This window comes from Colossoma macropomum, unplaced genomic scaffold, assembly GCF_904425465.1.
Source record: "Colossoma macropomum unplaced genomic scaffold, Colossoma_macropomum, whole genome shotgun sequence".
Taxonomy (NCBI): domain Eukaryota; kingdom Metazoa; phylum Chordata; class Actinopteri; order Characiformes; family Serrasalmidae; genus Colossoma; species Colossoma macropomum.
The window spans coordinates 44,469,547-44,484,321 of NW_023494795.1; the positions used below are offsets into that span (position 1 = coordinate 44,469,547).

The window sequence follows — 14,775 nt, forward strand, 5'->3', positions numbered from 1 at the left end:
CATCCTTCTCTGCAGCGAAGCGGTTCTCCTTCGCATCTCCTGAGAGAAGAACAAAAGACATTTTACTACATTACCCATAAACCACTGGGATAAAGCCACTAAAGCTGCATGTGAAGCTTAACAGCTCAGACCTGAGGGGCATTTAGTGCAGACTGATCAATGTGAAAACATGAGTGGGGTTTCTGTAGCACTGCTGGAACTGAGCATGAGTGATAAAACAAAGATGCTTATTAAAATCAAACACGTTTTAATATTGATAACGGGCATTTGGTAAATATTGATAAATATTTGTATAGACATTCACTGAAAGACGTTCTTCAGTCTGGTATTAGCAACAAAGGCTTGAACAGCTGCTACTTCAGTCCAGTAGGTGGCACTCTATTTCTTTTACGGCCTAGAGATGGAGGGAGAAGTCTAGCCATTCACTCACAACATATACAATTGCGTGCAAAAGTTTGTGCTCCCCTTGTCAAAAGTGAAAAACTTTTTTTTTTAACATTTCAAACTCAAATAAACAAACTACAGTGAAATTTGCATACCAAATTACAACTGACAGATTAATCAATTATAGAAACACTCTTTAGTTGCAGGACGAGTCTGACGGTGTGGTCAGGTGTATGGTCACCTTACCTGGCACTCGGGACAGCTGTTGGCAGACATCCAGCCCCAGCGCTGCCGCCCGTTGCAGAAGGTAACCCCACGAATGCATCTGCACCTCATAGCCCACCAGGATGTCCGGGTCATATCTACAGAGAGAACCAATTAACCCTCTGCAGAACACACCTCTCAGCCAATCACACCCCCTCTGAGAACCATCAAGTGAATGACTGCAGAAATTATCCCAGGTTTATTAACCCTGTGCTATAAAGCAAGCCTCAGAAATAACCCAAGTTATATTAATCCCATATTATATAAAGCTCTTCTTACTTCCTCATGATGTTGCAGACCTCTTCAAAGAGCTCCTTCTCATCCGCAGTGTAGCTGACCTGCAGCCCTGCAACACCAGACCTGACCAGCAGGGGCGCTGTGCTCCTCGAGCCTGCGCAGTAACAACAGGAGAAAAGCCTGCTGTAATTTTACATAAATTATTACTGACCCACAGTTCACTGAGACGTTTGTGTGGAAAGTGCAGACTGTAAACCCTTAACCTGAACAACACTACTGTCTGTAAGAAGGAGAGGTATTTTATTAGGATCTGAATTTGATGGAGTTGTTGCTGGGTGTGCAGTTTTGTTCTGCAGAAAACAGACATCCTTCACATTTTTGTTGTAACAGAAAACAGAAGTGCAAACCTGTCTGTACAGAATATAAATGTTTGATTGATTGACTGATTGATTGATTGATTGATTGTCTGACCTTGTCCTGCAGAGTGGCAGTCTGGGTCTATGATGACGGCTCCTGTGATCTGTTTGCTGTCGGAGTCGGGCAGCGTGCTGTCGGAACTCAGGCAGTAGAATAAGGCACATACAGGGTCAAACTCAGGGTCAGGCTCCAGGTCCCGCCGAGTCCGCGCATGCAGCTCCATGCTCATCAACGTCAGGTGCTGGACCTGAGGAAGAACAGAAGAACGTTCAGGGAACCTCACGGCAAGGAAATTGATGGAAAGTCACAGTGTTGAAGAAAGTAAACGCCTGCAGAAGTCAGCCAGCTGCACACTATATGGACAAAAGTATGTGGACACCTGACCATCATGCCTATATGAGCTTGTTGGATGTCCAAAACCATGGGCATTAATACGGAGTTGGCCCATTTTGGGGCTACAACAGCTTCCACTCTTCTGGGAAGTGTGTCTGTGGGAATTTGTGTCCACTCAATCTAAAGAGCATTTGTGAGGTCAGACACTGATGTTGGACGAGAGGGTCTGGCTCACAATCTCCGTTCCAGTTCATCCCAAAGGTGTTCAGTGGGGTTGAAGTCAGGGCTCTGTGAGGGCCACTGGAGTTCCTCCACACCAAACTGGTCACTCCATGTCTTTATGGAGCTGCTTTGCGCTCAGGGGCTCAGTCATGCTGGAACAGGAAAGGCTCTTCCCCAAACTGCTGACGCAAAGCTGGAAGCAGAGAACTGTGTAAAATGTCTTTGTGCTGCAGCATCAACATCACCCTTCACTGGAACTGAGAGCCCAAACCCTGAAAAACAGCCCAGCCCATCATCCCTCCTCCACCAAACTGTACTGTTGGCTCTGCATTCTGGTAGGTAATGTTCTCCTGACATCCACCAAACCCAGATTCATCATCAGACTGACAGATAGAGAAGCTGACTGATCACTCCAGAGAACACGGTTCCACTGATCCAGAGTCCAGTGGTGGCACTTTACACCACTCCAGCCGACGCTTGGCATTGAGCATAGTGATCTTAGGCTTGTGTGCAGCTGCTCAGCTGTGGAGACCCATTTCATGAAGCTCCTGCCACAATTCTTGTGCTTCCAGGGCAATCTGGAACTCCATAGTGAGTGATGCAACAGAGAATCAGTGATTTTTATGCGGTACGTGGCGCCCCCACTCGGGGGTTTGCGTGCTCTACCGCTTCATGGCTGAGCTGTTGTTGCTCCATTTCACAATAACAGCACTTACAGTTGACTGGGGCAGATCTAGCAGGGCAGAAATCTCACACATTGGCAAAAGTGGCATCTTACGGCTATGCCACGTTTAAAGTCACTCTTCGGTACGACCCATTCCATTTTGTTGCTATTATTATTATTGTTGAAAAGCAGTGTTTGCTGTGGAGCGCTTACTTTTTCACAAAAGACAAGACTGTGTGCAACTCAAATCAAACTGCATGGTGTTCTGTGCTTTATTTCCTACCTCATGCAGAGCTTTAGCCTCCTGCAGGTTCTGCATGCTGACTTTAAATCCATACGAGTTACAGACAGACGGACCCTCGATCTGAGAGCTGTCCCTCTTGGGTACATTCAGACTTGTGAACTGATTCTGTACAGGAAGAACAGTGGACTGTTAACACTACACCATTACACAAGTTAAGACATACTTTGTTAGCCCCCTTTTACCCTGTTCTTCAGTGGTCAGGACCCCCATGGACCCTCACAGAGCAGGTACTGTTTGGGTGGTGGATCATTCTCAGCACTGCAGTAACACTGACGTGGTGGTGGCGTGTTAGTGTGTGTTGTGCTGGTCTGAGTGGATCAGACACAGCAGTGTTGCTGGAGTTTTTAAACACCTCAGTGTCGCTGCTGGACTGAGAACAGTCCACCAACCAAAAATATCCAGCCAACAGTGTCCTGTGGGCAGCGTCCTGTGACCACTGATGAAGGACTAGAGGATGACCAACACAAACTGTGCAGCAGCAGATGAGCTATCGTCTCCGACTTTACATCTACAAGGTGGACTGAGAAGGTAGGAGTGTCTAATAGAGTGGACAGTGAGTGGACACAGCGTTTAAAAACTGTTTATCACATTCATTTTTATCCACCTGTCCTGATACCTTGCAAGAGATCATTTTTATTTCACAGCACATACATTTATTTATACTTAACTAAAGTCTTATTCCAAGACTTTTCAGCTATGCCGACTTACACGGCAGTAAGGACAGGGTTGTTGTTGGCTGCACCAACTTTAAGCTTCGTCTTCTGAAGTGCTTGATTGAACTAGAATTTTAAAACTCTGCTTGTTCCCACCAATAAATCTACACTCTGTCCAGCCAAAATTCACTCTCGGTTCTCCACCTGTGTATTCTCGTTATGAGATCATGTCTGATCCCACTGGGCTAGCTTTAAAAAAGACACTAGCAGTATTCTGGTTTACAGTGTAAATGAATACCTTCATCTGTGTGGTCAGCAGCACTCGCCGTAACGCATCTGTGTTGCTGTTCCTCCTCTGTTGTGCTCTCCTAGATTTGGGCTCCACTTCTGCACAAAAAGAGTCAAATAGTTTGAAAAGGAAAGTTAAGAAGAAATCTAATCAAAACTCTCCCACTGCACTTCTATCACCAAGCTAAGAAGGAGATGGCAAAGTGTGTATATGAGCTCTGGCTGCTTAATTATGGCAAAAGGTGCAACTGAATGCTGATGAAGACCTGCTGTCTCCCACATGAGGCTTCTTCTCCTCCATGGGTGACATGGTTAACATAGTAGTTTGTGGAGGTAAATATCTTACATTTCTATACCTCATTTATGTTGAGCTAAAGTAGTTAGCCTAGTTACAGTCTAACTACCTACTCAATCATGTCCTCAGCACACTTTAAGGTTTGTGTTTTGTAGCAGTAAAGCGAAATATACTCAATCACAAACACGAGCAGAACTGAACTGCTGCACTGTATGACCGCTAGCTGATTCCCTGATGAGGCATAATGAATACCTAAATAATGATTTCCGTATTCGAATATAGACACTTTCAGCAGGTAACTGAGCCCTCGAGTACCTGTGCGGAGTGCTACTACCGAGAGTCGTACTGCATTCGGAGGTGTAATCTACCTCATGCAGACAGGAATTTTGCAACCCTTTCATTCCTCAATGAAAAAGAACCCAACACATCGTCAACGGCGTTCACTGAAACTTGGCTAAAGTAAATCCTCTCTTCAGTGTTACAGATGGGTTGAGAACTGCATGCAGAGGCTGTGTAATTCTGCCTTCAAATGAAATTCATTATATCCCTGTGATCAGCTGTGATCTGCCTGATTAGCCCAATTATCTCATTTACAGTTTCACAGCTCAAACGCATTCAAGAAAAAAAGGAGAAAGCGCTGATGACAAAAGGTGGTCTAGAGCTACATTAACCACAATTAAACCTCCTAGATCTTCACAGCTTGTACACCCTGAAATGCTACTTCTGACGTTTTGTTCAATCATTTCTCACTTGTAACTCGAAAAACAAGTAGAATTGTACAATTTTGTCATGTTGACACTGAAAACTGATGCACGGGCTCAGACTTGTCAATACACAATAAATGTTGAATTTAAACCTTAAAACCACTGTTGAACCTTTGAGGGAACATTTACATTGTTTGTACCTTGATGAATGAAAAATGTACCTGAACAGGACCTTTATTTCTAACAGTGTAGCCTCAAAGGCACATTAATGGTCCAACTTAACCCTTGAAGGTTTGGGCTATTTTAGCTGTTTTTGAATACTTTTTCATTTTGCCTTTACACATCACGTTAAAAATGTTGACCATGACAATGTTTGGTATCTTTTTCTTCAGCACATCGCCTATATGACCTGATAATTACTTTTTCACTTTGACAAACTGTATCGACATACTGGACCAATAAACACACAAAACACATAAAATCGGATTTGAAAAACGAAGATACTAAGATTAATGCTAAATGCAACACCAGCCTCCACCCGTTTTGCACACGCATAAATATGATTTTTATATCAAAATTTTATTACCTTATCTCCATTTTTACTTGACCTTTCAACATGAAACAAAAACGAACAGCGTTTCAAGCCAGCACTTCTGACAGAAGTTGATAGCAACACTTAAAGCGACTTTACTTTTATTCTGTGACGTCTTGAACCAGCCACGTGATCTGATCACGCCGGCATCATCCACTATGTATCTTAAACAAGTTTTTCCCGGGATACAGGTACATAACCTAATGTTTTCAAATAGAAAGATCAATGCAACATAAAAAATATGACTGCGATGGAAAATAATAGTTATGTTCCCTAACCAAAGGTTCTGAAGAGGTATCAGTGAAGGTTCCACCCCAGTAACGTGACAGGTACCACCCCAGTGAAAATTCAGTACCTTTTTTCCCTGAGAAAGTTCCAAGAAGCTCAAAAAAGGGTTTGATCAAAACTTTCTCATTAAGGGTAAGGACTCCCTACCTTCTGTTCCAGGAGGGCTGTAGTCTACCTCGGGATCCCCTCTGCTCTTCCTCCTGCTGATGACCGGAGTGCTGTGGAGGATGCAGGGGCTGAGGCTGTCTCCATCCTGAGCTTTCATGGGAAACGGAGAGGGACTGAGGAACTGCTTTGGCTTAATACTGTCCGGTGACTCACAGGAAGGGTTGATGGATCCACCCAGCCTGGGAGATTCCGATCCAGCAGCCAGTTCCTGCCTGTCATCATCTGGACCAAAACTCTGATCTGTAGTTTGCTGCCATGGTGGCAGGTCAGGTGAGTCTGGAGAAGGAGTTTGTTTGAGGGAGTCCCCCTCTCCCTCTTCTTGTCCTTTGTTTTCAGCATCCTTGACACAACTCATGTACTTTGGGCTCTTGTCAGATGTAGCACTCTCTACTGGGGATATATGGAAAGACAAATTTAACCCTTTTCTCCTGAGAGTCCGCAAAGCCGACACTCTTTCAGAACCTTGATTTTTCCTCTCTGAAAAAAGTGAAATATCAGACTTTTCTAACTCCTCTTGTTGTGATGACTTACTGTTAGCTTGCTGAGATTTGCCCTGGTCTAATATCACCAACTTCATATTATTTGCACCGGTTCTTTTCCGCTCCTGCTGAAGGCACTCATACTGTCTCTTAGCATGGAGCCAAAGCTGTACCCGTTCTCGGCTTGGAGCACTTTTGCAGGGAAGCATTATTACTTTCGGATCGTTGGTGGGGGACGGACTGCGGTCCTTCTGGTCTTTGGTGAATTTTGACAAGTCAGCACCCCGATAATGCAATGATCCAGGACAAGTCATGGCAGAGAACGCAGTTTTCCAGAACTGCAGACCCTCTTGAGATAATTCGCTACTGAACTCTGTCAGATCTTTTGCCAGCCTTGTTTCCACCACTAGCTTGCGTCCACCAATCTCTCTGTATGTAAACACAAAGAAGGTATAGTTACACCTGCACCTAAACAGAATTTTACAGACCTACTTCGACATACTTTAGTCAAGTTGAATCAAGAGAAACACTGCAATTGCACTCTTACCTTGGCTTAAAAGGTACATCAGAAGGGTCACTGCAGAAAGGTTCCTGGTAGGTGGCCTCCGAAAGGTCCAACTCAAGCAATGTCGTAAGAATCTCCTCGCGATTGGGAGGGGACATCAGGGGTTTAAGGATGTGAGCTCCTGCGCTCTTCTGAGCCTGACTGCCGCTTCTCAGCTGTGACAGAGAGCTTATAGACCGCGGGGAACTGCTGGGAGTTGTTGACGTAAATGCATCGTTTCCATCCAGCAGGTCTCCGGTTGGGGACACGCCATTGTCAGCAAAAGAGACTGAGGTGAGGGGTAAAAAGGGATCAGGGCCATATAACAGGTCACTCTTTTCACAGTGAAAGTCTTGAAAGTGACTGCCATGCATTTTACCCAATGAGACTCCCCACTCTTTGCCTCTTAAAATCTTCTCAGAGTCCAGCAGAGACAGCGAGAACTCGTTGGGAAACCCTTCCCCATTCCCACCAGAGGATTTATCAAATAGTTCGGGGCTAAGAGACCTGGGTTTCTGCCATGCCGATTCATGCAAGCAGTTCTGCCTAGTGTCTAGCACCTTTTCATGCAAGTTTTCCAAATCCGAAGATATGGCCTCCTGCTTGACATCACTGAGGAACTTCTGAGGCAAATTCTTGTCAGTTAAAACAAATCGGGTACTGGAATACAGACCAGAGAAGTCAGCCTGGCCAACTGCATTGATATCAAAGCTGTAATTATGAGGAACCTCAGGAGATAAGCTATCTTCAATGGAGTAACAGCTGTCAAAACCAGGATCAGACAAAAACCCAGGGCTCCCATCTGAAAGAGGAGGTTCCAGTTTCACAGGATTATCCGGTTTAGCGTTCTGTCCTTTTCTGTTTCGTGGTTTTGGCTCATTTGGCACCTTAGTTCTCGGGACCCTGGGCTTCCTTGTTGTAGATGAGGGAACCCTTCTAGGTTTGGCAACATCAGAAGCTTGCTTAGTGGCAGATACACTCTCTGGTACACCAGCGTCTCCACCCTTTAATTGTCTCTTTTGGAGAAGTTCCTTCAGGACAGCAAGTCCAGGAGGCATCTCCGGGTGAGGCAGCATCTCTCCATTTTTTGGCTGTGAATAGAGTTCAGCAAGATCTTTTTGAGGTCCATCTGTTGTAATATTCATTGACATCGTAGACTCAGGAGAATTTAACGCTGCTTTTTCTCCCATTTCTTTCTTCTTGGGTGCCCGTCGCCTGGGTTTGCCAGATGTCTTTGGTGCTATTTGGGAAAGTTGAATAGCTTTAGGGCTCTGTTCTGCGCCTGAAGGCTCAGACTTAAATTCATAAGGATTAGGGGAAATGTTTCCATCTTGACTTACACTCTCTGACCTTGAACTAGACCTACTATATGTTATGACTGAGCATGGTTGTCCAGTAGTCTTTGCCGCTGGGGAGAGAACACTGTTTAGAGATTTTACAACAAAAGGATCTTGCTCGTTTGAAGCAGGCACACTGAAGCCAAATACATCCCCAATGTTAGATTCACACTCTTCTGACTTTGGTTCAATAGCTGATGGTAGTGCTTGTGAACTTGAAATGCTAAGCTGAAGATTCTTCTGGTGGGAATCTGGACGTTGGTAGGGAGTCAAATCATCAGATGAGGTCTGTGTGGGTGGAAGGTTATCAGCTGGGTGTAAAGACTGTGAACCACTCTGTGACTCTGCTATTGCAGAGGAGTTCTCTGATCCCTCAACCTGCTTCTTTTTGCGCGATCTCCTTCTCTTCTGAGAAGTACTGCCAACATCAGTTCCTTCTCTACTATCAGTGTCTTTCTTTGGTCTTCTTGAAGTTCTGCATGTGTTTTTTGTTGGCATGTCCCCACTCACTGTAGAATCCCTGCCAGCTGGCTTACGAGTGGTTTTAGTTTTTCTTTTTGGGCTTACATCAGATGTCTTCTTTGATCTGGATGTCTTGTTTCGGTTACGAATGCCTCTTCCATAAAGGTTTGTGGACAGACCTTCATATGGCAAGCCAAGACAAGGATCACTATATGGGTTTATCAAGTGATCATTAACATTTGACTCTAAAAGAGGGTCAGTAGGAGACCAGCATCGAGGTGGGGTTGAATCAGCTGGACTGGGTGCCCTCTCAGAGAGATAACCCAACTCCACCATTACGTCTGAATACTCCCTGCAGAAGTCATCTGTGCGGTCACTGTAGCATGGCCAAGGAACAGGCAGTTTTGGTAAGGATGCTTCTGTTTTAACCTTAGTCCTTCTGATCTTACTGCCTTGTACAGACTTCGGTTTTGAGGAACTACTGACTTTCCCTGATGGCGGCGTAACCTTGGCCTTCCGTTTGGGGTGTTTCTTTACCTTTGGCTCTGGAAGAGGGTACTTGACAGCTGGTGACTCTGGAACCTTGGGCCAGAAACTTTTCAGAGGGGCAAGTTTGTTATACTGGTCAAGCTTCTCTTGTGTCAGCAACACATATGGCTCATCTGCTCTGACCTTGGCCATCTTCACCAACATATTCTTCTGCCCTTTAAACCTGTTGATTATGATGTATTTGATGATAATCGGCGGCTCTTTTTTTGACAGCTTCCTCTTTTTCTGACTTCCAGTGAGGACACCATTTTCTTTAAGGCTATCTCGGCGTACCAGGGCTTGTTTGAAGGAACGGGAACTTGAGTGATCACCATCCTCATTGTCATAACTCATAGCTTTACGTTTTGTACGTAAGGTATACTTGCTACCTGGTAAACTGGATACACTGGTGCAAGCTATTTTGGCAGGAAGATCTGCTAGCCTGTCCTCAATAGAACATTCATCTGAACCTTTGTCCACAGCTGGATCAGACTTTGCAAGGGTTGGGTTTTGCATCTCAACTTTCTCATCAGTTTCCTTGTTTGTGTCTGGTAAGCCTGTAGTAGACCCTGTGACATCTTCACTTTTGGGGCTTTGGGGGCTTTCCGTTTGACTTGCCCGCTTTTGACTTGCTGGACTGCTCCTTTTCTTGTTCAGCTTCAGCCTTGACCTTCGTTGCTCTGGATGATCCAAGCTACAACAGCCATCAACAGTCTTACTTCCAATCTGCTTTTTCACAGGCCTTGAGAGGCAGTTTGAGAGAATAACACTGGGGAAGAACTTGTAGTGCGCTTCTTGTTGGGCAACTATAGTCCTTTCTGTTTTATTTTCCTGGTAATCCTCATATCGGATCTTAAGCTCCCCGACATCATCCTCCTCGTTGCCCTGGCCTAGTTCACCTTCCTGAGGTGCCAAAGGCTCAATGTCCTCCATGGGGCTTGGTACTTGCTCAAAACTCCTTACCGCAGAGCTTCTGCCGTCCTTCTGAGTCTGATCCAGTTCGGCATTGGAAGGACAGTTTCTAAGCTCAGAAAAGCTCAGTGAAATGCTCTTGTGATTGTGCAAGACGGATATGTGATTCTTCTCAGCATTTTTGATGCTGCTGTATTTCTTCCTACTCTGAGATAGCTTTGAGTTTCCAAAGGCCAAAACATCCAGATCTGGTTGATTCAGGACAGTTGTTTTGTTCTCACTATTAAAAAGTAGGTGCTCGTCTGCTTTGTCAGCACCAACCTGGGACACATTTGGTATATTGCATGGGATGGGGTGCTTGACTGGCGGGATGTAAGGGATCTCTTTATTCACTTTCAACCCAGTTAACTGTTCATTGCCTTCTTGAACTTCAGCAGGAAAGTTCTTGTCAGCTGATTCCTCCTTATCAAGTGAGAGGGACTGTCTGTGCTCAGGGTGTTTGCACTCAAGAAGAACTTTGGCAGATGATGGAGGCTCCAGGTGAACGGATTCACTCTGGAAGTGGTTTTTCCTTCCCAAGATCTTGTCATTTGCCGTAAGAGAAGAGTGAGCTCGGGAACCTTTGTCAGTTAGTGACGAATCTGCAAGAGAAACAAAAAATAATTAAATAAACCATATGCCAACCAGTGAACCATATGCCAGTGTGAGAGATTCTAAAGTTTTAGGCATATCAATACATACCGCTGTTCTCATCTGCAGCCCCGTCCAACTGGGGAATGGACAGGTCACCAAAGAGATCGTTGTTTCCGCTCCACTCCATCTCTTCTTCTGATGAGTCATGCTGCTCTTCACTGGAGCTTTCGTTTGCATCTTTTGTGATCAATCTGGACAACAAAACAATGCATTTAAAAAACATATAGACTTTTGATTAAGCCAGAAGAATACACCTAGAATACACCTAGAAACAGGATGAATAATCTTACAATATTCTTACAACAGTGTCACAAAGACAATCACTGTATTTATGGACTAGTTTTAAGCTGTTTACACTTGGCAGTATGATTTCAAAGTGTAACATTATGGTAAAGAGGAGAACAATCAGAAAATGTAAGCCTATAAAAGAGAAAAAGTGAAATGGCTTGAAATAACTAAAGTTTACATGGTGGTATTTGGCTTTTATGTCAGAAATACAAAAAAAATACACAAATACAGACGAAAATTAGTTCCCACATATACATGTTCATTTTCCAATCTTAAAAGCATGGTCTTTTATGCACTTGATAAACAGCAGTGTCACCTGTGGACTGGAATGTGTCCATTTCAATTCACTTTCATAGAGACTTCCATATTGGAAGAATAATAATCCAGTGGCTAGAGAAGAATAAATATTTCTTTTTAATGGAGGAATAACTGCAAAATTACACCTCTGCATTTGAGAATTTGTGTCCCGATTGTTTCCTGTAATCACTTCAATAATCAATCAATCAACGTGTCCAGACAGGCTTTCAGACCCAGCATACAGTCTCTCATATATAAAGGTTTATGGAATTCCCAACAAACCCACATCCCCAGAGCATTAATAACTGTCTGTCCCCCTCCTTCCTTTATAGTCTTTTTATGTTCCTTTTTCAGTTTTTCCCCCCAATGACTGCACATTATTAAGTATCATTTTTTACGTACACCCAGAAACTTTGATAAAAATTACGCTCAAAATAAAAAACGTGAACACTGTCACAACAAAAAACACTAACAGTGATCCATACCGGGTCGAGGGTGCCAGAATATCACTGTCCCATCTTTGCGACATCAACACGCTAAGCTCCGCCTCCTCTTTCTCAAGCTCAGGCACTGCCTCCTCCTCGTCGCTGTTGTAAGGGCAGTTGGCGCTACTCAACAGCTGCCGACCGGACGCAGTTCTAGACACGTCTGTCTGAAAGCCATCATCTGCGAGCCCTTCAAGCAGGTCCACCATGGCCTGGTCCTGGCTGTTGTCTGTGAGCCAAGCAGGAAAACACTCCAGTGAAAATGAGGTTCTATAAAAAGTATATACTAAAATTCTCTGATATCTGTGAAAACCAACATAAGAACGGTATCTTTTCGGTCACCCTTTATTCTGAGTGTCCCCTATAGCAGGGGTTACCAACCTTTTGGTGCCAGGTTCTACACGTAGAGGCAGTATTTCTGTGGAGACCCACCAAGTATCTTGTGAAGTGTAATAACACAAACTCGTCCTGAAGCTTTCAGACTACTTTTACTCAATATTACTATTCTCACAATCAACAAGTGCCGCCTTTTCAGCTGGTAGGGCTTGCTGCTATACCACTGAAGGCACAGTGCTGGGTGACGAACGTTCAAAACTTTGAATGTTTGTTTAATATTTAACATTTGAAATGATTATGAATATATCTGTACATTAGAATCATTTAGTTTAACTGTGTTTAGCTTAGTGTAGGACTACTGCATGCTCCGTTACTGAACATAAAAGCAACACAAAATAAGATAAAAGTAAGTTTTATTCTAAAGCAACACAAAGAGGTGGCAGAACCGAACATTTCTGTGCTGCTGGTTCTGAGTGACTGCTAGTAGCATACAGCTTGTGGCAAGCAGCAGAAAAACAGACTTGAAGCTTTGAGCACTGCAATGCAAGTCCTATCCATCAGCGTTCGCACAATACTCAACATGGAAAGCATAATGAGCAAATGACTGTATAAAGGCTTCATTCATGACAAATGAGAGCTTTGAGTGTGCTCCCTGATGAACTTAAGTTATTATTATTATTATTATTATCATCATCATGATTATCATCAAACTGTTGAAAGTTATCGCTAATTATCAAGCCATTACTGCTCGGATTTAAGTCAGGAATAGGTGTTACTGTGTGGTTAAGGTTATTGTTAGAGCAAATGTTGGGTTTTAAGGTCCACTCAGTCAAAAAAGTTGATGTTGCTAAGAATGAAAGTAAACGACCACCAACCAAGATCATGTAAATACTTTGTGGTAATAGATTCCATTTGCCGTTAGCCACGTCAGCTATTCTTTCAATTATACGACTAGCTAAATGCAAGTGCCTATAGTGGACCATCCCAAACAAAGTGTTACCTTATTTTTGCGACTAGACAGGTGTTTTACTGGAAAGGTGGAGACGACTGATCGCAGCAGTGACTACGTACCAAGTATAGCGGACTGACTGGATCTTTGAGAAGTGGGGAGGAACGTCTGGCTGCTCTCCAACAAACTCAGAATGGCCTCTTCGTCTACGATGGCCACCTCTGCGTCTTTCCCCCCAGACCTTTTATTGTCTAGAGAGACAAAGAGAGGGAGAGAGAGAAGCATGACATCATTACCATCATTAGTGGTCAGCAGTGAGAGTGAGTGCAAGTGGCGGGTGGTCTCGCTGGTGGAGCTCAGTGAGCTGTCTAGCACAGACGAGGTTCCTTCTGCAGACTTGGCAGTGGATTTAGTGAATACAGACCAACAATGTAGCTAAAGCAGAAAAACATGCAAGAGCTGCGTGACATAACACTCATACTGGGCCTGGGTGACAGAGCGATGTAAGCTAATACTGTAAATGATGGTGATGTGTAAAAGGTAGGACTTTTTTCTATCGATTAATCCATCACTGATTAGTCGATTAATCGAAACAGTTAAATTTCCTCCATAAAATCAAATTCTAGCATCCTCTACACAAAGAAAATAATGGCAGAAATAAAATGAGCAGATAAGGTACGTGTCCCATCAAGCTCAAAGTGCACAAACACACATACTGGCACTGTCAATCAGAGTAGAGGACGCATATATTTTCTGCATTTCTCAAATACTTATTCAAAGGAAAGGCAGATGACTTTATGGCTTTAACCCACTCAGGTCGACGATGTGGTAAGCAACATCAAAGGACATCATACATTAAAGAACAAACATCTTGTGAACGCTGCACGCTACAGATTTACGTTCACTTTTTCCTGAAAGGCTAGCTTTGTACCATTACAGTAAGAGCTTCGTGTGATCATACACCTTTCATAAGCTTTGTAATCCAGCTTCAAACTGCCCTGTCTTTGTGGAGACTTTGTAAAATATACCATTAATGACAAATCCAGCACTGAACGTCTTCTGAGATTATATGTTCATTCCTCCGTGTTAAAAAGAGTTACTGTTACTGTTAGGATGGCTATTAGCCGTCCACTGACACCTTGGGTCAAGTCTGTCGACCAATCAGAGGCTGTGTTCCTGACTTGCCGACCAATCAGAGGCTGTGCTCCTGACTTGCCGGACAATCAGAGGCTGTGCTCCTGACTTGCTGACCAATCAGAGGCTGTGCTCCTGACTTGTTGACCAATCAGAGGCTGTGCTCCTGACTTGCCGACCAATCGGAGGCTGTGCTCCTGACTTGCCGACCAATCGGAGGCTGTGCTCCTGACTTGCCGACCAATCGGAGGCTGTGCTCCTGACTTGCCGACCAATCGGAGGCTGTGTTCCTGTCTTGCCGACCAATCGGAGGCTGTGTTCCTGTCTTGCCGACCAATCAGAGGCTGTGTTCCTGTCTTGCCGACCAATCAGAGGCTGTGCTCCTGACTTGCCGACCAATCAGAGGCTGTGTTCCTGTCTTGCCGACCAATCAGAGGCTGTGTTCCTGTCTTGCCGACCAATCAGAGGCTGTGATCCTGACTTGCCGACCAATCAGAGGCTGTGTTCCTGTCTTGCCG

General features: G+C 44.2%; 1 protein-coding gene across 3 annotated transcripts in view; it reads right to left on the reverse strand.

Moving 5' to 3' along the window:
• rev3l (REV3 like, DNA directed polymerase zeta catalytic subunit) overlaps positions 1-14,775 on the reverse strand; it is a 54,615-nt gene that overhangs the window by 17,056 nt on the left and 22,784 nt on the right. For 2 of the 3 annotated variants that reach the window (XM_036582526.1, XM_036582528.1), the window contains 11 exons: positions 13,246-13,374; positions 11,839-12,067; positions 10,817-10,959; positions 6,840-10,716; positions 5,793-6,721; positions 3,777-3,865; positions 2,805-2,930; positions 1,357-1,549; positions 928-1,039; positions 631-746; positions 1-39 (listed from right to left, as the gene is read on the reverse strand). The exon at positions 1-39 is cut by the window's left edge and continues 80 nt beyond it. In XM_036582526.1, coding sequence (XP_036438419.1) covers positions 1-39; positions 631-746; positions 928-1,039; positions 1,357-1,549; positions 2,805-2,930; positions 3,777-3,865; positions 5,793-6,721; positions 6,840-10,716; positions 10,817-10,959; positions 11,839-12,067; positions 13,246-13,374 — 5,982 coding nt within the window. The remainder of the gene's footprint in view (positions 40-630; positions 747-927; positions 1,040-1,356; positions 1,550-2,804; positions 2,931-3,776; positions 3,866-5,792; positions 6,722-6,839; positions 10,717-10,816; positions 10,960-11,838; positions 12,068-13,245; positions 13,375-14,775) is intronic. The other variant, XM_036582527.1, reaches the window with a different exon arrangement.